At 37.5% G+C, this 23,676-nt stretch overlaps 2 protein-coding genes across 4 annotated transcripts in view; both read right to left on the bottom strand.

The window, feature by feature from the left end:
- The window catches only part of LOC131303290 (uncharacterized), a 28,629-nt gene extending 26,908 nt beyond the window's left edge, over window positions 1-1,721 (bottom strand). Inside the window, exon 1 of the mRNA XM_058330088.1 lies at window positions 1,717-1,721. The gene's annotated coding sequence lies outside the window, so the exon portion shown is untranslated. The remainder of the gene's footprint in view (window positions 1-1,716) is intronic.
- A 3,138-nt stretch (window positions 1,722-4,859) lies between these two features.
- LOC131303287 (uncharacterized) lies at window positions 4,860-22,793 on the bottom strand. Of its 3 annotated transcripts, XM_058330083.1 has the most exons (9): window positions 22,492-22,793; window positions 17,994-18,046; window positions 16,985-17,367; window positions 15,248-15,727; window positions 15,007-15,156; window positions 14,627-14,755; window positions 6,296-6,343; window positions 5,763-6,214; window positions 4,860-5,658 (listed from the first exon to the last, which is right to left on the bottom strand). In XM_058330083.1, exons 1-9 carry the CDS (start codon window positions 22,651-22,653, stop codon window positions 5,035-5,037), a joined length of 2,481 nt encoding a protein of 826 aa, XP_058186066.1. In that variant the 5' UTR covers window positions 22,654-22,793; the 3' UTR covers window positions 4,860-5,034. The 3 variants fall into 3 exon arrangements, with proteins under 3 accessions (XP_058186066.1, XP_058186068.1, XP_058186067.1); XM_058330085.1 differs by lacking the exon at window positions 17,994-18,046; XM_058330084.1 differs by lacking the exons at window positions 17,994-18,046; window positions 22,492-22,793 and adding an exon at window positions 20,209-21,942.
- Between the last annotated feature and the right edge of the window lie 883 nt (window positions 22,794-23,676).

Raw genomic sequence — 23,676 nt, 5'->3', positions numbered from 1 at the left:
CTGTGGTTTTTATGGTTTATTGTAGAGGTGATAATATTCTTCAGGAATTGTTCTTTTGGAAATTAAGAATTGAGCTTTCTTAGATACAATGCATATGGAAGGGAGAAAGCAGATTCCTGTTTTAGTGCCTCTTAGTTTATTTTAGTTTTAATTCAACCCTTAGCTTTTTGAATTAGTGGTCGGTTCAGTTATATATTTGTTTAATTTTTTTAATTTTATTTCAGGTAAACCACCACTTTGTTAGCAAATGGGGGATCCTGCTGATCCTCACAGGTCAACATATATGTGTGTTGTTCCTCATCCGAATCGTTCGAACAATGATTTGGATTTTAAGACCTCTTCCCTGAATTATTATTTTTTAATTTGGACCATCCAAAACACTTTTAGATGGTTCGAATGAGAGACAATACATATGCTGACCTTTGAGGTCAACAGGATCCTTGGGTTGCTTCGTTAGCATGCAATAGAATCACTACAAGAACAACTTGTGATCTCGCCCTTAGATCACAAACACCTTCGCTCTCGTTTAAAAGTTAGATGAAGGCTCTCAGTCCTTCAACGTTGGATGTTGACAAGTCCTGGCACGACCGCTTTCGTACCTCATGCCTTGAGGATTTTCGCCTAGCGTGAAAAGTGCTAAACAGAAGGTCACAGAAGGTCTCTTCAGTGGTGGAGGTGGTGGAGTTCGTGGTGGTGGAAGAGGATGTTGTGATGGTGGTGGTTATGGAGGTTGCGGAGATTGTACTGGTGGTGGAGGGGATTTAAGAGGAGGGGTATATTGGGAAATATAAAGGGGACTTATTGGGTTGTATTTAGTAGATTTGTTAAAGTAAAAAAGGGTTGTGGGTTGCATCTAGAAATAGGGCTGTATGAAGAAAATAAAGGGTTATTGATAGAAATACCCGATGGGAAATTACTCCATTCGTCCCAATTTGTTTGTCTAATTGTCGAAATACGTGTCTTTCAAAAATATACTTATACGGGGCAGTTCAAAGGATACCCAAAAAAATACCTAAAAAAACACCCAAAATCTCAATCTCATAGTTTCCGATCGAATTTTTATGATCCAAACCGTTCAATGTGTGCAGAATGTGATTTTAAGAGTGCCTAAAAGAAATTAGCAAAAAAAATGACCTGAAAAGGCTTGATTTGAGCAGTTTTTATTTGAACCGTTCAATAATAAAGTGTTCAAAATTGTTCGGATCAAGCCCTTCCCGGTCATTTTTTTTTGCTGATTTCTCGCGGGTACCCTTAAAATCACGTTCTGATCACATTGAGCGGCTCGGATCATCAAAATTTGATCGGAAACTATGAGGTGCTTTTTTTGGTGTCCCCGGAACCGCCCCAATACTTATATCTTACATTTTACAATGTTTTTTTTTTTTTTTTGAAGATTTTGCATAATAAAACTAATTGAGATCTATCAAACAAGATTCATATTACAAATTAAAAATATTACGAATTGAAAATTACAGCCAATTCTTTGAGAGGTCAAATGCTCTCAAAAAGTCAAAAATGGGACAAACAAACCAGGACGGAGGGAGTAATACTTAAGGATTAATTAGAGGTTACCCACTTAGACTATTACCTCTTTTCACATCACGCCCTTCACCTAAAGAACCCTATTCATTGCTCCCTTAATCTATTATTTAGTATTACTTAGCCTCTTGTGTCACTCTTCCGTCATATTTGAGTGTTAGAGTCTAATATGATATGCAGATGTGATTAATTTCTGACCAAAATATGTCTTTATATGGCAATTTCTACGGCTTATGCTTTCTACTCTCTCCGTTCTTTTTTAAAATGTTCCAATTTCTACGGCTTATTCTTTCTACTCTCTCCGTTCTTTTTTAAATGTTCACTAAGATTCTGCATGCTATTTCAATTGCCTATATCTTTCAATCTATATTGCTAAAAATATGCAATATGAATCTTGTTTGATAGATCTTAATTACTTCTATAAGACAATGATTTTAATAATATACAACATAATGTACATCGAAAGATATAAACTATTGAAAAGGGCACGCAGAACCGTAATGAACACTTAAAAAGGGACAAAAGAAGTACAATTTATAAATTTCCATTACTTATTTTTTTTAAGTATATCCTCTAATTCAAAGAACATGGTTTCTTCGTCATTTATTTGTCCTCTGGGGCTCATTACGACTAATTTCTATGATATTAATGTTTATAAGCATTAAAGTATGACTCATAAAAGAAATTTTATACCATGTCAAAAAAAAAAGAAAAAAAAAGAAATTTTATGCTACTATCTTGGACAAAGGGAGATTTTTTTCATAAATTAGTCACATGTGCGTGTCATATCAGAGCCTAACACACAAATCTAGACAAAAGAGTAACAAAATTGGCTAAGTGTATGATAGATTGAGGGGGCAAGTTGTAGGATTTTTTAGATGAAAAGGTAAAGTGAAAATAGTGATGTGTAAGGGGGTTATATGTCATTTACCCACACTCTAACAGTTTAACGATTGAAAAAGGCGTTTTCTTACCTTTGTGGGGGCCAAGGACCAAGCCCGAGGAGCGTTTTGGCGGATAAAAAAAAAGAAGAGGTTTTGGACCAAACGACGGCGACTCAAGGACTGGGTGACAACAGGATTGGGACATGCTGTCAAGCAGGGTCCATGACAACGTGGCTTATTGTCATCCGTGGTGGTATTTGTTAAGAGAAGTGCTACAATACATATTTTTTATTTGGATGTGTATCATATGCACCCTCTTTATTTACCATTAGATGCTTGAAAAATGATTTGGACCATTTAAAATGTTACGATAGGTTACTAACAAAAAAACTATTACCAGTGCAACAGGTAAACCCTGTGAATTAATAGTTGGGCCATAAGTTTGGGCTGAAAGAAAAATTAGGCTCAATTTTAGTTTTGATAATTAATTTATATTAAAAATAATAATTTTATTTTTTAAAAACATTGAAGCTAAAATTATTTCCAGTGAAAATAATTCACTTCTTTAAAATAGGTTCTCAATAATTACTAAAGGAAAAAGATACTATCATTATCATAATGTAATAAAAAGTCAAGTTAAGACATTTTTTTATAGGATTTTTAAAGTGTTTCATATTTGTAGCCAATTTTTTTTTTGAAATATTATGATGTTTAATATTTTTCACAATATCTTTAATTGCATAGTGAACTTTCACATAAATGGTCCAACTAAAAGGAATAACGAAGTCAATCATCTGTATTAATAAGTAGGAAACACTAACAAAAAAGTTAATGGGTGATCAAGAAAGTGATGGTGACGAGATAAATTTACCAATACATTTTAGGTTATGTGTAAAAGATAACAATATTTAGGACGCTCTATTTATTTTTTGGTCAATAGACGTACTACTAGTGTTTTGTGAATTAGTGCAAGCATCCGAATTACAAATAACTAATACTCGTATTTGATAATGTAATCGATTACAAGTGTTATCAATAGCAATCAATTGCGTAATTGAAACTGCAAAGAAATATAATCTATCATGTAACCAATTATTTGTGTTATTCAGAACAATTGATTTTTAAATCTATTGCAATGTTTTTTTAACTTATTTCGCAATTGATTAGAGGACTTACTGAGGCCCATCAATTAGCAAATCGATTGAGTAATCGACTTCACATTGTTACCCAATCGTACTCAATTTAATTACAAAATCGATTATATTGTCTAATCGATCACATAATAGAATTGATTACATATTCGATTATGATGTCTAATCGAATATGTCATCAATTGCAAAATCAATTACTATATATTTGATTATAATGTCTAATCAAATTGAAAAATCAATTATAAAGTCTAATCGATTGTGGAATTGAACATTCACATAATAGATTACATATTTGATTAACTACCGTTCAAAAAAAAAATTGATTAAGTAATCGATTGCACAATTGATTATAGAAAAGTTATGAAATGGACTAAAATGTTACAATTCCGTAGTGAAAATGTTACGAACTGAAAATGTTACGATTTTTTTAATAAAGTTATGAAATACACCAAAATGTTATGATTCTAAAAATGTTATGAATCTGTTGCTAAAAAGTTACGATTCATTCGTAAAAGTTACGATATGCACTAAAAGGTTATGATTTGTAAGAAAAATGTTATGAATCAAAAGTTACGAATTTTTGGTATAAAAGTTACGATAGACCTAAAATGTTATGAATGACCGGTTCAGCAAGTAATTTTTTATGAGGTGACACAATATGGACCACACAATAGGTGCATATGATATGCACCTTAAAAGGGTGTGTATTGAAGATTTCTATACATCTTCGTCAATTATGCAAGTTCACCAGGTTTGGGTTTTGGCTCTTGGATTTGATTGGTATTGACGATTGATTTTTGAGCTCTCCAACATCATCGATGACGACGTCTGCCGTGGATCCAGTGGTGTTCCTTGAGTCTACGGCGGAAACCAGCTTCTACTTTGGGCAGATCTGGTCCACCCTCCTTCATGAGTGTATTTTGTGGGTTCGACTTCGGTGTTGATTTATTGCGGATTTTCTTTGTTTTTTTTGTTGTACGTCTTTGTTTTTCAGACTGATGGAGTTCTGGTCCTTTCTATTTCGATTGTTATATACAAATCGAGTTCACTTCTGGTTAAAAAAAAAAATGCAAGTTCACCATAATAAGAAGTGCGATTTTTAGAATAGGGAAAAAACTCAACGTATAATTATTATTTTTTTTAAATTTCAAAAAAATTTAAAGAACTAATTAAGATCTTTAATTACTTTGCATGAAAGCACTTTGCGGGACAGGGGTACAATTTCAACTAATTTTTCTCGAGAAAAAAGAGGAGGACGTAGATTGCCAAAGGGAGACATAACAACTACGTACAAAAGATCATACAGCTTTTATAAACACAATTACACTATACTGTTGGCCATATTGAAGCACTCACCAATAACAAGCATATAAAGCTTGGGAGAATCACAACAAATATTACAGCTTCCAATAACTAGTTCAATAGAAATTCGATATTTGCAAAAGTATAGAGATTTCACGTCAACCCCTTCGATGAAGTAGAAGGGGATTTTTTTGGCCGAAGATGCTGGATACGTATGTGAAATAGAACATCTCAAGGAGGAGGGGAAACTGCAGTAGACAAAATAGAGTAGCAGGTATGACGCAAAGAACGATGATTGGAATGGTGGCCCAAGTTAACCGTTCGTGGAGGGTAGTAATCATTGCAGCTCCGAAGGCTATCATCATGGTTACTATGGACAAGAAAAGGGAAGAAAGACCGACAATCAATTTTGTTGGCAAAGAACGGAAGAAATCGTTTTCTGCATAGCGAGCAGTGAGAATGCCTAAGAACATCAACACCGAGGTGGAGGATGAGAACATTGATAATGCATTTGCCACGATAAAAATCACAAATCCGTTGCGGTTGAGAAACACAGGCAGGCCCGTCTTTTCATTAGTACCTCCAGGAACTGTGAAAGACGTTGAAAACATAAGGGCGGCAATGAGGGTGCCGACAACCATGCCTGATGCTGCAGTGCTCTTCATCCAACTTTCTCCCGCGTTTGCCAACTCTTTGTGTTCCTCGGTAAACAGAGCACTAGGTGTTTTGTTGGCAAAATTGACTTCTTCTTTGCACTTGGGTTGCACCAGACTCTCCACCTCCTAGGATAATCCCATAAAGTAAATTCGGTAAGGCTATGACTAAGAAGAGTATGTTTCGTTAACTAGTTAAATATTAGACGAATGAGAATATAGATAGCAATTACCTTAAACCATTGTAGTTCCCTTTGCATTTGTAGGGCTGCACCAGAGACGCGTTCAAGTTGAGAAGGAGGAGACAACTTTGCAGCTAGATGCAAAAAGTTGTTTGAAAATACATCGCGCTCACATGCCATAATGCTCTTCATTATTCCCAGTCCATGTATAAGGCTAAAAATTTTTTCTTGGCGCAGCACAATTGCAAGTGAAAAGATTGTTCTACCTTTAACACATTTTCTCCATATCATTGAATCTTTCTTCCTCCATATGACTGAAGGATCTTGGTTGGTTACTTCGATAATGAACTCTAAGATCCCATGCTGAATGGCGTCGTGGATTATTACATCCATACCGATATCATTAAGTTGTGACTCACTCAGTTTAAAAATCTCCTTACAAATGCACCTGAGAGTTTTTAGGGCTTCATGATGTGTCAACTTTTCGTCATATATATCTGGAACTGCAATTGAAAGAGTCCATATTAAAGACAAAGCACACATTCATGCGCGGAAAAGAATTTCATCAAGAATGTCTTCCGTACCAAAGTTTTTTAAAAAGCCAGATATCAGCTTTCGGACCTGGCTTAGTACTGCAAAAATAGATAGGCATAAAACACAAGAAGATTAGCCGACTCATGACATCAATTGGACATCGTAGCATAGCATGTCAAAGTATCAGTTTTCACTTTATTATCAATGTTGTCTTTGTCTATTGCATCATGGATCAAACAACCACACAAATTTCATAATAACGACTCTAGACCTAGAACAAACAGTTGTTAGAAACCTAAGAAACAGAAAAGTAAACCAACACAGAGACCAAAAGATGAATATACCCTTTGACTCTCCACCAAACAAATCCTCCAAAATCAGGAGAACTACCAACACAAGATTCTTCAACCCATTTTTCTTAAGCATTCAGTATATCCATTCACTCACAGGTTCTATATTACTGTGGGTCTCATAGTCGTACACCTGATCGTATGCATCAATGCAATTGATAAAGAAAATGAGTGTTTTGAACTAGCATTTGCTTTGTAACTGTTGAGTAGTCAAGGACAAATGGTTACCTCTTTCCTGTATATATTAAGTAAGAGAAGTGTATTTGATATCCAAGCAACGAAATTTTTTGGCTCGGGTTTTCAAATGCTACAGGCAAGCAGAAATGTATATAAACAGAGTCAATTTGACAATATCATAGTTTATACCCGAAAGAAAAAGGGCAAAGTCCACTTTCACCCCCTGTGGTTATTGCCATGTGCGGATATCCCCCTCATGGTTCAAAACTGACCACATAACCTATCTGTGGTTTTGAAAATGTACGGATAGACACCCTGCCGTCCTATTTTCCATCCATATTAACGGAAGTGTATCTCACACGTCTCTAGAATGTAATCTGAGTCGTTCATAATGTATTAAATAAAGAATAGAGTATCTCTGTAAAAAAATCATCTCGATCAGGCATCAATAACCCAGTGATCTAATTTTTAGTAAATTCAAATTTGAAAATTTAATTTCATAACAAAATCGATTTGATCGTGAGCTTTTCATTTTTTGATTGACTTGAATTTTGGCATAGATGTAGTACTTGTCAAAATTTATAATCTCAACGGGTTGGATTCAATTTTTAGTATAGGGGATGGTGTGGTTAGATTTAAAAAAGAAGAAGAATCAATAGACATGATGAGCGTATATCGGTCTTTTAATGTTGTGTCTTTTAATATGGATGGAAAACATGATGGCAGGGGTCTATCCGCACATTTTCAAAACCACATGTAGGTTATGTGGTCAGTTTTGAACCATAAGGGGGGGTATCCACACATGGCGATAACCACAGGGGTCAAAATGGACTTTGCCCAAAGAAAAATTACAAATCTAAGAAATAAACCTATAAATGCCTTCCTTTGTTGACGGAGGAGCTAAGTAGTAAAAGAGAAGCAAACCCACAAATCAATTGCTAGGATTAGTGAGTCACATAAAAGAATAGAGAAAAATATTTCACGCAAAGAAAGCTCCATGTGTGTTACTGGACCTATTGGTAGATGAAATGAAGGGCCTTGACGATAAATAAAATAAAAAAAAACTTAGAATTTCAGTTTCTCAAGGGACCATTGATAGGTGTTGAAAAGCACCCATTTAATCCGCCTAATCTACGCTTTGTTGGTCTGTTTACATTGTTACTTGATATATTTTAGTGTTTTGGGGTGTTTGTAGGCCTCAATACCGATGGGTGCGAAAACGTGCAAATTGGAAGGTCTTATGGAGGGTTGCCGCGAAGATTGGCCAACATTTATTCGGTGGAGAAAACAAAATAGCAATAGAATTGGGCTTAAGAATTTTGCTCTTGTTATCCACGTGGGCTTGGAAGTGAAATTGTTATTGCTGGAATTGTTATGCTATGAAACAATAAAATTTACGCGGTGGGCCCGAGTATTAGGAATATTAGACCAATAGATTGCACCCAAAAGGGTTAGTAAAAAATCGTTCCTGGGCCTATGGCATGCACGTGGTCTGTGATTTGGTCGAGAGGGAATTGGACACTGATATTGGTCTTAATTGGGTTGGAAAGGGAAAGGGAAAGGGATTAGCATGTGAATTGGAGAAAATTAGGTTTGGTCTTCAATAGGTAATTCTGGGGATAGCTCATAAAAGGAACAGACCAAGCAACACAAAAGGTGTTCGGCTGGAAACAGAAGAAGGGAAGCTTGTAAACATGACTCCAGCTCCAATGGTCGGCTAAACTCTCATCTAGGGGGGAGATGAAGCTCCGCGCCAAGTAATTTCTTTTATGCGTAGATTTTAGGTTTGTTATTCGAATCGATTGTAAGACTAAGAAACCTTTTCGTTTAAGTTGAATGAATTGATTTCAATTCTTCCTATCTATTGAGTATTTGTATTCTAGATTTCAAATACATAGTTTTGCAATGGTTTTCATTGATTGTGGTTGGAGTTCCGAGATGGATTATGCTCGTAAGATGGCTCATGCCGTTAGGTGGCCAGACCGTGTTATGACGGTCTGTGCTATGGGATAGTCCATGTCTTTTAACAACTCAATTATTCTCTTGACGATTATCGAAAGGGTTTGCAAGCCCTAGTGATAATCCCTTTTGATTCGAATAATTAACCTAGCTTATGCATGTCGTAGTTATGTCTTCGGAGTAGATTCGAAACCTTGGATACTTTTCCCATCAGTTTCCAAATCTTCTAATTAGTTGCTTTCTTAATTCATTAGTTTCCAAAGTCAAACAACTAAATCTTTTCTTTTCAAAATATCCTAAAAAATTAATCGGACTTCTAGTAACTCAGCCTCACTGTTCCTGCGGATTGACACTCGATCTTAACCACTGTTCTATAGAGTATTAGTTAACTCCAAGATTTTATAAATTTATTTTTGATACGGTACGACACAGTCAACTATATTGGGGATTATTTTGTTGAGCATAGAATATTTGTTGGTGTTGGATTGCATAACATACAATGTTGAGCCCATTAATTAACAGCTTGAGCCTTTAGAAGAATTAATTATGATATAGGGTATGTATGGTTTAAATATGAGCCCTAGTATTTCGGACAATATAAGTGCTAGAGAGGTAAGAATGACAATTAGAAGAATGGGAGATGGAGTGACCTAGGGGGTGAAGAAGAAGGCATGTGTATACAGAATGGACTAAGGTAGTCACTCTGCATGGGTGGGGTCTACTCAAAATCCCTAGGAGAAAGACAATAGAGACATTGTAGAAAGGATATTCTCCTAAGAATTAGTGCTCACCAACTTTCTTTTTCTGGGTCTCTTATCATTTCTGAACAATCCAAGAGGAATGTCTCATATTTATAGACATCAAAGGCCAGTACTCACGCTCTAGGTGGCTCTATAAAGCATCGACATGTGTCCTCTTCTGTACCTCTTGACCGCAGGGGTGGGGTAGCTCGTCACGTGGGTCTCGTGAGTCTCAAGTGCCAGACTCTTCCCCCTTTCGTGGAGAACCATTCTTCTTTTGAAGCCATCAAACCACTAGATCTCCCTCATTTCCCGTTTGGGCAAGATGATGACTAGCTTGTTCTTCCACTACCACAACCAAGCATCAAAGGGCCCCTTAAAACCTGCCTCATGACTGAAGCGAAGCATACATGAACATCTGGACATCATATAGGAGCCTATTGGCTACTTGTGTTCATCTCCCTTTCCTCAGCACCACGCCATTGTTCTCTTCCCCTTTAGGGCCGATTATCCAATTCGGAGTGCCCAAAGGTTTAGTTTCTAGTATGTCGGGCTCGTGCCCTACTTGCGTCCCTCGGGGGGTCGCTTGAGGCCACCCCTCTCGCGAATGCCACGTGTTTGGCTATCTGGCGCGGGTCCCACTTCTTTTGCGACTGTGCCACGTTCACGTCCTCAACCATGTCACTTGTCGCGTGGTTGATGATGCCACTTGTCATGTTTGGGTTGGTTGGTCAAACTTCCCGACCTAGTCAAATCTTTTAATCGCTAACGTTCCCAATAATTGCACCCTGCCCATGTGCATGATGTCATCGGCATTTCAAATCCCAACACATTTTTTTGTTCACTCTCTCCCTCTCTTTCAATCAAGCCTGCCAGTGCCACCGTTTAGTTTTTGTGCAACGAACCCCTTCTCCTTGTACAAATATTGAGAAGGGGAGGTAAAAGGGCTCCACTTTTCCATTTTTAGAGCAACACTTCCTTCTCTTTCTCTATCGTTCATTTCACCTTCTTTCCCAGACGGAAGTTTCTCTTTGTTCTCTCCTCACTCTTCTCTCTCCTTCAAAACTTCAAGAGGTGTTCCCTACAATTTCCATGGCCAACCGCACTTCCCTAGATTGGAGTGAGCTTCCTCCTCTAGATAAGTGGCGACGGACCCTTTATCTAAAAGGGGCGGCACCCATTTGGGAAGGGGTCGAGGGGTTCATGCCCATGGGCCCGGCACAACCGCTTCATTTCTCCTAAGAGGCAACTCTTGAGGAGGTAGACCTGATGACCCTTTCATCCATCCCTCCTCTTCGTATTGAGAGGGGCAACATTCCGTTCTCTTCTACCCAATATGGCTCTTGTTGTCACGCTCCCGCAAGTTGGGAAAACTAGGTGGATAAGGTTATGCAAACAAAGACTTTCTACAAGGTTTTGGATAAGAATCGCATGATCAACTCCGTCACCATTTCCAAAGACTTGATCCTCCACCGAGAAGTCCTAAATCCCAGTTTTGCCTTATCTCGGTGTGGTAGAAAGACGCATACCTTCATGCTTGATTGTGGAGAATCTGGACCTACTCTGGAATATGTGTCAATTTTGCTTCGTTTGTCTTTGCAGGGGACCAGTTCGTTTGATCCTTCAAATCTGTCCGAGTCTGAGGAAGCAGATGTTCAAAGGCTTCAGGAGGCTTATACTTAAGCGGGTAAGCGAGGTCCTTGTTTCAAGTTCAATGATGATAGGGTAGAGAAGTGTTTCGTTCCTAATAAGACTTTGTGGATTTGCTAGTCAAGACATTTCTTCAAGGTGATTCGACCTCAGTCGCGAGGATCTACTAGCCTCGCGAGGAGCAACTGGGCCCTTGTATGGAGGTAATTTATACTTGGCTGGCTTCCTGATTTATTCATCTCTCCTATTTCGTGCTGTCTGATCCCTCTCATAGTCCAACTCAATTTGTCTTTCCCCTTGCTGTCCTTTTAGCAAAAAGTGCTTTTATTTGCCTTGCCCCAATGTTTTTGGGCTTGTTGTGCTACCATTAGGACATGGCTCACTTAGGAATGGAGCGTTCGATGGGGTATTCTCCATGATTCGCACACGTTCTTCTACGAGCGTTTCCCTGCCACGGCCCCCCTTCCCTAAGCTTTCTTTGAACTCAACAGGGCTTATGCCCACGGTGAGAGGGGCCACAAGATACGTGATGAAGAGGGCGAGTTTGTGCGAGAGAGAAATGGGCTGATGAACCCCCAAATTCTGAGATGGTCAAATCGGTTATGTGTGAGGCTTAGGGAGACACAAAGATCATGAGACCAGTGCTTACATAGAAAGATAATCAAAACCTGTAAGACCTTTGCTATTTATTTATTTTTTGGACGGATGCCTTCACTTTCCGTAGGAAGTGAACCTTATCCAGTGGAGAACATGATATTAAGATCTTCAAAATTGTTCTTTTGAAATTTGTTTAGTTTGTTTTTGCCGATTAGGACTTCTTGGACTTAAAAATATCCTTAAATTCGATTCATGATTAGGAGTAGTTGTATAGAAATTGAAAGAAGCTGACGATGAAAAAATTAGAGAGGTAGAAGAAATTCTGAGAATCATTTTACAAGTCTTGGGCATGAAATTAGGAATTGACTGAACCCCCTAGGGTTGGCACAGCGGTAGACATCTGATGATAAGGGGTCTCAATAAACTTTTGGTTTGGGGTTCAACTCCCACATGTGTCCTATCAGTTTTTGTGTTGGGTCAATCTATAGCGGACGTTGTGCAACATTAATCACCAGTGGATGGTGAGAATGGTTTTCAGATTAGTTTTTTTTTTTTTTTTTCCGAAAAAGATCTCAGATTAGTTGGTTTTGTGGGCTAGATACCAAACTACCAATCAGGAATTGACAGCATCACATAATCAACAAAAGAAAGCTTCACAGCTTTGCAAATTCTCCAATAACCCTACTCTATTGAATTAGAAGCCTTGCATAGCTTCATATAAGCATGAAAGAAATCCTACTCCTAGAAGGATTTCGATTTGCTATGGGTAAATCAAGACTTTTTGACTTCTAAAACCTGTCGAAATGAAAATCAGAGGACATAAGAGTAAGACAACCCATGGCAAGTCCAAAATAATTGAAAATACCCATAGCTTATAAGTATACTAGTGCTTTGTCTATGCCTGAAGGCACTTACTTGACGAAATTCATTCGAAATCTTAACCAAACATACATGACTACCCGCATTGCTCTCATCATCGAGTATTCCGGCTAATTCAATCCCACCTCATCAAAATTACATAGAATTGTGCAAGTTCAATAAGTGAAACCAATGTTCTAAAAGTCGCTCGGCGTTCGTCGCTCGGTCGACCACCTTCGAGCTTCGAGACCTATTAATCGCCGATTAATTGGCTTGTAGCAATTAGTCGGGTTTTTATTTATTTATATATAAATACTCCCCAATGACAACTCTCATAAAATATTGAACATTCATCTATCAATCCAACAACATCAATTGTTTTTCAAATATGACATAGAAATCTCTCCTTTACAGAAAACTGTTAACATGATTATAACACCAGCTGGTACTGGGTATGGGCCGTTTAATTATTAGTCACTTACCAATTATAATAACTTTATTTACATACACCAAATACTACACTTCGTGTTAAGATTTAATAAAAAATATTATTACACTTTGTTTCCAGAATCACTAACGTGTCAATATGGGTATGGGCTTTTAAAAAAAAAAACACTAATGTTCGAGGTTGGTGGAGACGTGGAGTGAGAGGAGATCTCGAATTTGAGAGAGAGAGAGAGGCGATAGGCGGCTCGGAGATCTCGTATTTTACACAGAGATATGACAGGTGACTCCGAGATCGATCAATCGATGACTGGGTGTTGAACAAGCCCTAAAAACTGTGATTCAAAGCCCTTAAACTGGTATGAGTATATAACAGTTACACCCTTTGATTTTCCAAAATTATAGATTTTACCCCTATTAATTGCCGATAGTCGACTAATCGCCCGTTAACCGATTAATCGACTTATCGCCGCTAGACGCCGACTGACTAATCGCCGGTTAATCGGAGTTACCGCCGACTAACTCCGATTAACCTCCTGACCTACTAATTCAACCTTCTAGGCATTAATCTAATCGATTAGGCCAAATTTCCGATTAATCGCCAATTAATCGGTGATTAAATCCTTCTTTTAGAATACTGAGTGAAACTAAAAAAAAGAAAGAAAGAAAACCAAGCTACTAACATCTAATTGACCAATTCATGCTTTCAGCATTATAAGAGGGGTAAAAACGATTGAACGAAAATCAATTATCATCCAACAATCAACTAAACCAATAAATGAATGGATTTGATCAACCACCTTCTCCCAAATATTTTGGAAAGCATTTCAAAATGGACAATTTTTCTGGGACATCCCAAAAATGGAATACTGGACCATAATAAAACACCAGTGGTTCATGCACAACAAAAAGTATGTAATTTTAAGCATCACTAAAATATTCTTTCTTTATGATTTACCAAACCATCAAAATATGTGTGTGCTTTGTAATCCAAAAATATGAGAGAGAGAGAGAGAGAGAGAGAGAGAGAGAGAGAGAGAGGATTTTTGAAATATGAAATTCCCATATGAAAGGATGGTTCTTCTTTATAGAAATGAGTTAGTTTTCTTTCACATGTTATTTTTTTTATCTTGTAATTAACCAAAAGTTATCTTGGAAAGGTTAGTTTTCTTGGTTTGTGGAAACACAACTTGAGCCGTAAGATAGGATCCTTATTATACACCCTGTTAGGAGAGAAGAGAGGTCTTTAAAACATGGAAATGCCACGTAGGACATTTTGCAAAACCATTGTGTAATGTAATATTGATTTTGCAAAACTATTGTGTAGTGTAATATTGATTGAAAAGATTTAACATAACAAGTTTAGTATCTAACTTTAAAAAACATAAAATATCACTAAGACAAGAATCATGCATATATGTGGTTCCTATCAAGCGGCCTTGAAATCAACTCAAATTTCAAATATGGTAAGTTTTAAATCTATTTTTCATGAGCATCATATAGCCTGCATCACCTTGAATGACACATGCATCTTCACGTGTACAAATGGAACCAGATACACAAACATGCATGCGCGCACACAGAGCAGGGGAGAAAATCAACATGCCTTTGTCAATTATATTTCCTCTAGCATTCAGCTCGTGCCTGGGTCTTGCTGGATTCTCTTCATCAGTTGGTCCATGAAAGGGCCCACCCCCATGTTTAAGAACCCTTTGTAACGAATCTACACTGATACCTGCCATTGCAATAAATTTTGGTCAACACTCCCGGTAAACCAAATCAATCCAAACCAAACTTTAAGTCCCAAACAATCGGTTTTGGCGACAATATACAAGGCTTATCAAATAAATTTGAAGGTGTGAAATAAATCTCCTTAAAATCCATGCAATATGTAACAGGTTTTGATAATAAGCCTTGTCAAAAATAATTTTTACCTATAACTTATCAGACTTGTCAGCCAACAAAGCATTGAACAGATATACTCACTTGAGTAGATCCATCTTTTCCAGTACGAAAGTTTACAGCCACTTGGGAATGCAGATGGTTTTTTAGCCAATATTCCGAGGGCGTAATCTCCATGATGATCTTTTGTGAGACCCAATTGTGGGTACTGTTCCAGTAGATGTGAAGCCACGTCTGTGGTAAGAAAAAGCAAGCCTAAGGACTAACAACCTAAACATCATGAGAGGGCATGACTTTAGACAACAACTAACATGCATACACTTACCATACATATCAGCAGTGATGAGGCAATTCAGCAGCGTAGCACCATCCTTGCCACTGAGCTCACCAATGGGAGTTACATCATAGAGGTAATGTACCATATCTTTGTGGCCATATAGAGAAGCCACAATAACGGGGACATGACCGTCAGCACTTTGATCAGTTCTTCTGGTAACCAACTTGGGATTCTTGTCCACTATTAACTTGGCTAATTTTGTGACTCCACTGATGGCAGCAAGAGAGAGGGCTGTATCCCCGTATTCATTTGTCATTTCCAAGTCCTTTGCTGACATTAACTTCACCAATTCCTCAGCAATCTGTACATGTCCAGCCAGAATCGCAACATGAAGAGCAGTATCCCCATTGGCTGAAATTTTCAGGCCAACAGTGTTGGGTTCCTGATCAAGTAAATGAATTGTGGTTTTCCAATTGCCACTTCCAACTGCTTTATAAATCGCCGCGTAGCAAAGGAAATCAGTATCCTCTGCAAATTATCTTTGCATTGAGTGAATGATTGTCACTGGATTAGGAAGATAAAACATAAATGCACATATGAATAGATTACCATGCACAACAAGACCAGAGGTATAACCTACTTAAAACAATATGGAGAATTTTGAAAATCGAAGTATACAAAATCAATATATCACAACATTTTCACAGGTTTATATTACCAGAGAAAATGTCACAGGATTTATTTCCCTACACTGTAGACTTAACAAGTATTTTCAGAAAAGGATCCAATAATAAGCATAAAGAAAGGCAATCATGACAAAAAGATGGGTGATACATTGCAGTTTTTCACCATAGAAAATACAAAGCATGAAATGGAACGTAGTAACCTCGGGATGGTCGATGCTGTTGTTACATGGTCTTGGGTAGAACTCAACCCCAAAAGCTAGCTCATGAAGTGAGAGTGCCCTCACGCTTATATTCTTCATATTACTTTGGTACCCAAGCGATGTGGGATTTCGCTTCACAGCTGTATGTTAAGAGGATCTCCCATGAAGTAGATCAATCCTTTTAACAGTATATTGTTCTTTTGTTCATGGCATCACGAATAAACTGACCATGCTATTATTGTGGGGCTTTCACCTCAATTATTCTTAAATTGGATACGCTGAAATTGCTTAGAAGAGGTCCATGCAATTTCTAAAACGGAATCCATTGCGAGTATAAGGCACATATTTCACCGAGATAAAGAGTGACATGAAAATTTGATGCCGGATATTCCCCATGTAATTTTGGTTGCAATATTTCATCAAAGAAGTATGCAACCAAGTTAAGTAATATTCAGAAATGATTTGCTAAGGCTTCCAAAATCTCTAAAATCCATCCTTATCTGCCAAAACTAAGACCTCCATCGCAGATATTCAGTTCCAATGTACAATTACCAATTTAAGTTTGCGACGTCCTTAATAAAATATTTCTCCAGACAGGCGCGGAGGCAATATTGAGTACCAGAGCAGCCATTCCAAGAGAAAAACTTTTGGGAAAGAAAATAACTTTATGTGATATACCTGCTGAATAACTTGTTTTGAAGAAAGGGAAACTTTTTAGGAATAAAAAGCTTGAAAACTAGGTCCTTAAATATTACTTCTCAGACTTATTTGTGTCCACATAGTGGAAGTACTCACCTGGAGTCTGGACTACATATTACCTGTTATTCTACATAATCCCCTTGTAGGAGTTACATCACATTTATCCAACAAGTCAAAATACCAAGAAAAACAGAAATTACCATTGGCTTCTAGTGTCGCTTCATTGTCATCTGGTTGTGTTAATTGTGATGGTCCCCACTGCTGTTGAGTCATGGGTTTCCATGAATCCCATGCGTCTTTGGCAGTTATAGAATTCCTGAAGTTATAATATACCTGTGTCCCGTATGATTGTTGAATGACAACTAAAGCCAACGCATTCTTCCTTTCCCAATCCTCATAATCATCCGCATCTTTCGCTGGTTGAGCTTTCGTCCCAGATACAACATCCCAAAGGCCTAAACCAATCAAGTACCTTCTCACACTTACTTTCCAATATTCATAATTATCTTCTGTGAGTTTTTCGGGAAGAATTCCAGGACTTGGTCCGCTCATCGTCCCCATGGTTGCTCTTAAAGAGAATACACTGACGAAGAGAAAATTAAAACTATGAGATGGTTGAAAAGAATAATTTCGTCACAAGGTGCATACGCATATGCAATTACGCATGTAGAACTTCCTTTATCAGCACATGAGGAATTTGATCGATCATCACTGATATACGAAGGGAGCGCAGGCTACATACAGGATTATGTAAGGGCCATTTATAATTGTGTAGCAATAACTTTTTACTCCAGAGTAGATAATGTGTTCAACAATGCTTAATGGACAAACTCAAAAGTATTTAATGTCCCAGGATACATTGTGCATCCTTAGGCCTAACCTAAAGCAATCTTTCCAACATCTAGTATATATCCCCGTTGATACAACTACGTCATGTGGTACATGTTTAGGCATACCAGACCAAACAACTATTCTTACTAGGCTAAGCCAAACCTATTTGAAATGATAGATTAGTGCTAGGACCACAGAAGGGGATAGTACTTGTTATGTGAGGACAGTTTTTTGTTGAATTGATCTTGTGATCCTTAAATAGAATGGTATAGCTAGTTTTTTTTTTGGCAAAGAATACGTAATTGTAGGGTGCTAGATTAAAATAAGAAAAATCTAGGACATAAATCAATCTATTTATGCAGGATAGAAACTGCTTACATGGATTCTGCTTGACTCTGAAGACTTAACTCTTCTATGGATCCAGTGAGAAGCTAAAAAATACAGCCATATATATACAAACAATGGACATATCTATAATAAAGTAGTTTCATGCCTTACATCTCATTGATACTCTCATTCTGCTACTTTCCCATAGCTACTTTAGATGTACTAGAAAGAGGATTTTCCAATGATTCTATATTCCGATTCTCTTGGTTTTTTCCCCTTATTTCACACTTAGCATTTAATTCTGCGTCAAGGCCAAGCAATTCTAGCAGCTCTGGCATCAACAAGATATTTTGAAGACTACATAAAAGTCACTTAACCGTATGAACTATTTTGTGATTGCTGTTATTTTGATTATTCACTTACCATTACAAAGTAACACTAAGGTCTTGTTATACATGTGGGAACATGACATATACTTTGCTTACTCAATGTCTTTATATTGATCTAAGAATGCTTAGAAGTCATCTATTTGGTTTCTTTGCTCATCTGTTTTTCTCTTCTAAATATGACAAGATAGCAAAGCTTTTTAGTGATTATTTTAGCAGATAACAAAAGAATATGTTGGGCATGGAGGCATTACCGTCTCAGCAAATATGGTGAAACCGCAGATCCATGATGTTTTTCATCTCCCTATCACTTTTACATTCAATTCAAGAATATATGTGCGTACTTACCTATGTTAACACATCCTAATGTCTTGGACCATCTAAGATGATTCATAAGCAAATGTAAATTTTAGGATCAACCACATTGTGAAGAATAAGATTAGCTTGGTTCCTAAGATCAAGGTGAGCATGCAGGACAGAGTATTTCTCGTCAAACAACTTTGTACTCGGTAGAAATTTCTACACACAAAATACTCATAAGTCATAACTACTTTTCTTTTAGTCTTCTTTGATTATCTATCTTTCAATTACAAATATCACACCTACAGACATAATTACTTGAAGCTTTATGACAGAGCTGTCATTAATGGGCAACAATCCTTTAAAATCTGATTTTTGATCTTCCAGACAGAAAGATTAACCGATGATGTCACATGCCACGAGGCAACACTAGATAAAAAACATATGTTTCAGATCTTAGATCAAAAAATTCTCCTACCTTTTCTATTGAAAAATCAATAGTGAATTTTCAATCACAAAAAACCAAAATTCATGACATCGCAATTTCCATGTTGGTATAAGGGTTGATTTGACCCCTTCTTCCAGGCATTCCAGCTGGTTTTTTACTTTCTTATCATCTTCTTCTTCTTCTTCCACTGCCCTGCTTGATCGAGATTGCCTTCTTGGTGTATGAAGCACATGCATTCCAAGAAGAGTCTCTTTCATGAACCAGGGTTTAATTATACTTCTTTTGCCATGAAACGTTTTTATTACCCCGCGTATAAGATAACTTGTAGGTTTAAGAGATCATACACTACACAACTTGATAAGTTAACGTTGTTATTATTACCCCGCGTATAAGATTTCAGATGTCATAGAAAATTGTAGTGACGTGCAACATATCTTATAACCAACTAACCATATATTTTCAAGACCCCTAGTTGCCTAGTCCCACAAGCGGTCAAGTAAAATATCATACTTAGGAACTACTCGAAGCTTTATGAGAGAAAATCTATAAATTTTATATTATCTAGTGTCTACCATTGATTTTCTTTACACAAATTAAACAATCACAATTCAATTTCACCATGTGTGGCATGCAGTCTTAGATTCAAGACAAGTATCTGCTATAAGTTATAACCAGGATAAAGTAATGGAATCAGATACTATATACCACCATGTTGGGGGCCAAACACTTTGGAAAATGTCCACAAGCACTCTTTTACCGCATATTTAATAAAAATTTCATTAGACCCTTCATTGACCTTCAGATACTATATTATAGATCAAGCAACTCTAAATACTTGCGAAAGGTAAAAAGGCAATAATGTAAATACAAAATTCCATAGTGATTAAACAGTAATATTGTGGCAATTGTTCAAATGCTAATGCTACTCATTCTTCAATTTGGAAGGATGATAAGCAAAATTTGACGGGTTGGATGATGTTTGAGACATACGGAAATTAATAAACTCGTCAGTTGTTTGCACATTTGATACTCTTAGAGCATCCCAGATCCCTCACAGTTAACAGGAAGGACGCAATGCGCAACATTCCAAGCGATAGAAAGAGAGAGAGTCAGGCCTACATGGTAACCATACCTCATGCCATACAAAAATTGTGATGCTGGCTCCATACGGGGGAAAAGGTTCAGAGGCAAGGCTTGCTATATGCTGTAGTGGGCCGAACATAACAGTTCGGACACCCGCTGTGTGCTTGGCAGGATGGCCGAGCTCAAGTTCATCTTCTATCCAGAATGGCTGAACCCATGAGTGAGCTTTTAGGCTCAGTATCTTGGGTCGGCAGCGTTAGTGCTTGGTCCGGCGGTTGAGGATTGCTGGGCTGACGAAGGCAAGTGCTGGTCTGCGCCAAGTGAAGCTAGTGTTTGGAAACTAGGCTCGGCAATGAACATTATGCCAGCTCATCCACGTGATCTTAACCACCTTGCCCCTAATCGACTTATCGTGACATCAGCCAAGGTGATTAAAGCGTGAGCCAGGCACATGTGCACGTGGTTGACAGCTCCCGTTCCTATCCAATAGCAACCCTACGGGTGTGTCATTTGTGACATCACCCGAGGTAGTTACCATGCGTGCGAGGCACGCGCACGTACTTGGAGAGCTAGCAAGGATCCTCTATAAAAGGAAAGCAAAGCTAACCCTAGAAGGTACATGCCCCTCCGGTGTGGTTCTTTAGCTGTGCTTCCTTGTGCAGGTTAGGTGAAGATGCTAGGCTCTAACCATCTTACCCGAATCACCCGAGAGGTGTACTAAACGGTGATCCAGAGGCCCACATATACCATATAGGAAAAAATTAGATGGTTGGGTAACTTTGGGAAGATAACTCAAACATTACGTCTCTTCACATTGCATCCTTTGAATATCAAATCCTACTAAAAAAAGGTGATTTGACATTTGAAAAATCTGTTAGATATACAAATAAAATAGTAATTAACAAAAAATATAATCTCATTAGAAAATTTTCAAATTCTAACGTGAGACAGCAAAATACACTTCTTGATTGTATTTTTAGAAGGAATAGGATGCGATGCCACATTCCTATGATTCCGGGAATTTGATTGCTGATAATATTCCTATTCCTCCTCTAGATTCTGGACATCAAAACATACCCTTGCGATAAAATTTGTTATGCCCAAGGTGCTCATATAGAAAGTTAACACCACAGGGCTGACGTGGTCAAGGGCTGAGAATTGGGGGTTGGGCAAAGTATAGATTACTTTCCTGTGGTTTAGAGCTTTGGAGCTTTGGCACATCACCTCCCTCGCATTTGGGACAGTAATATTACCCTTCTTCTTCCTCTTACCCACAACGACAGTGAGGCAATCCACACAATAAGGCGCCACCAGTTTCAGACTGAACCCAAAATTGAAGCCCTACTTGTGCCTAATCCAACAAATCAAACACAATTAAGCAGCCAATTTGTGCTTCATCATGGATCTGTGGTCTCCCAGCATTGAAGGCCCTTCTTCTATCTACCCACAAAATTCTATCAATCCCTTTGTAGATTCACGAGATACGTAACTTAAGAGAGAGACAATTTGTTTTAGTTGGGCCAAGAGGGAGGGATACAAGTAAATAGTTCGAAAGTTTAGATGGGTTAATGAGGTGTTGGATGGTTTGAACTATGGAACTGATGGGAAACAAAAAAAAAAAAAGGAAACCGCACTTCGTTTACTTGAAAAAAATATGGGAAAAAAAATTTCAGATCAGCTATGTTGATGACTGTTACGAAACAAGAAAATCATAATGTAGGACTTATTTTTCACACACACCCTGACACACACAATAAAACTCAGTCTCAGAATGTGGAAAATTGGAAGGGCGAGGTTTTAGATCGACAGATCATGTACTTTGATTCACCGCTGCAAACAACATCACCATGGCAATCCTTGAACCACCGACTGAATTTCCACGGAAAGATGGATTGGGATGAGAGAGAAAAAAAAGAGAGAGAGGGTGACACATTCATTTTAACATCTTCCGTTAACGGTGTTAGAGTGACTGTGACGCTTTAGTCCGAAACTACGAGGAGGTGAATTGGCAATTTCAAAATGTGGCACTTTAGTCCGAAACTACGAGGAGGTGAATTGGCAATTTCAAAATGCGAGGGAGGTGACGTACCAAAGATCTAAACCCCAAGTAGGTAATCTATACTTTACCCTTAAGGGTTTGCCCTTCTTAACGTCTCAGGTTCGAAACCTTGCTACCAACATCTTTGGAGCCAGTCCATATGCAATTAGACAGTGGAATTGGGCCCTATAATTAGTTGAGATGTGCATAAGATAACCCGGACACTCATAAAAAAAATTAACTGAGAAAGTTGGGGAGAAAAGAATTCAACTGTAGGATGTATAGTGAACGTACAATGAAGTTGGTGGAGCAACAAGGCATATGGCATCTGGTTCTAAATCTTGAGATTCTGAGCATCAAGTTGAAGTCGAGCGATTCTAGGTTTGAAGATGCTATTCGCGATCTCTTGTGATTTGGCATTTTGAACATCCATTTCCATGGCATTTTTGAATCCATCGGATCAGTTCACACTCAGAATCACAAATTATATACACCGTGCAAGAAGATTTTACCCAATCGTCAACTCTTCGACCTCTATTCGAAGTCGGTTACCATTTTGCGTTGTTATGGAAGACAAGAAAGCAACGCCAATTTTTTGGTGTCAGAGGTCTTCCAGTTTCTAAGAACGAAAAAAAAATTTAGAAACGAAATTTTAATTTCAAACTTAAAAATTATGTGTTTACGTAAATAATTTTTCTATAAATATGAATCTTATTTGATAGATTTTTCTACAAATATGAATCTTATTTGATAGATTTCATTAAGATCTTTTAAACGGTGCAAAAAAAAAGCCATTTTGATTTTTTTCTAAACCTTCTTTTTCAAAAAGAATGTAATTTCAAGTTTAAATATAATGAAAATGAGAAATAATTTTTTAAATTTTTTTGCACCGTTCAAAAAATCTCAATAAGATCTATCAAACAAGATCCATATTGATATGAAAATTAATTGCGTAAATATATAATTTTTGAATTTGAAATTACCTTTATTTTTTAAAAATTTCTTTTTAAAGAAACTAGAACGGGGCCATTGTTAGCATAAGGTTTCGTTGCATGAAAGCTACTGGATGCGTAAGTTTCCACTCCACCCTGGATGCGTAAGTCGGATTATCAGGTTTGACTAACCAGTTAGAAGGTGAAATTCAATGTAAGTGGTCTCATGGGCTCCTCTGGTGGTTCTCCCATTTAGTGGCGGAAGGATATAAAGACAAGGGTGGACAGTCGACCCCATTAGCTCTCAAATTTTTATAGAGATAGGTATAATTTTTACTCTATTTTTACTAATTTGACTCAATTTTAAAATTTATTTTTGCCCTAGTTCATATAAGGGTTTTGCACTTAAGGGGGAGTCAAAATAGAATCTCTTCCAACAAAATCCCCAAACGTAGCGCTAATCTAGCGCTAGTTTGTTCGTTTTTCAAAACAAATCAAGGTTTCTCGTTCATGAATTACACATAGTTTAAATTTTCGACCCCATTTA

The sequence above is a fragment of the Rhododendron vialii genome, chromosome 10a, assembly GCF_030253575.1.
Source record: "Rhododendron vialii isolate Sample 1 chromosome 10a, ASM3025357v1".
NCBI classification, from domain to species: Eukaryota; Viridiplantae; Streptophyta; class Magnoliopsida; order Ericales; family Ericaceae; genus Rhododendron; species Rhododendron vialii.
This window is presented reverse-complemented; position numbering and strand designations above follow the sequence as displayed.

Coding starts and splice junctions, on each gene's coding strand:
- LOC131303287 (XM_058330083.1), bottom strand. CDS start 22,653: ATGGATTCAAAAATGCCATGGAAATGGATGTTCAAAATGCCAAATCAC. Junction 14,756..15,006: donor GAAAAGATGGATCTACTCAA/GTGAGTATATCT, acceptor TTGCAATGGCAG/GTATCAGTGTAGATTCGTTA. Junction 5,659..5,762: donor GGGAACTACAATGGTTTAAG/GTAATTGCTATC, acceptor GGATTATCCTAG/GAGGTGGAGAGTCTGGTGCA.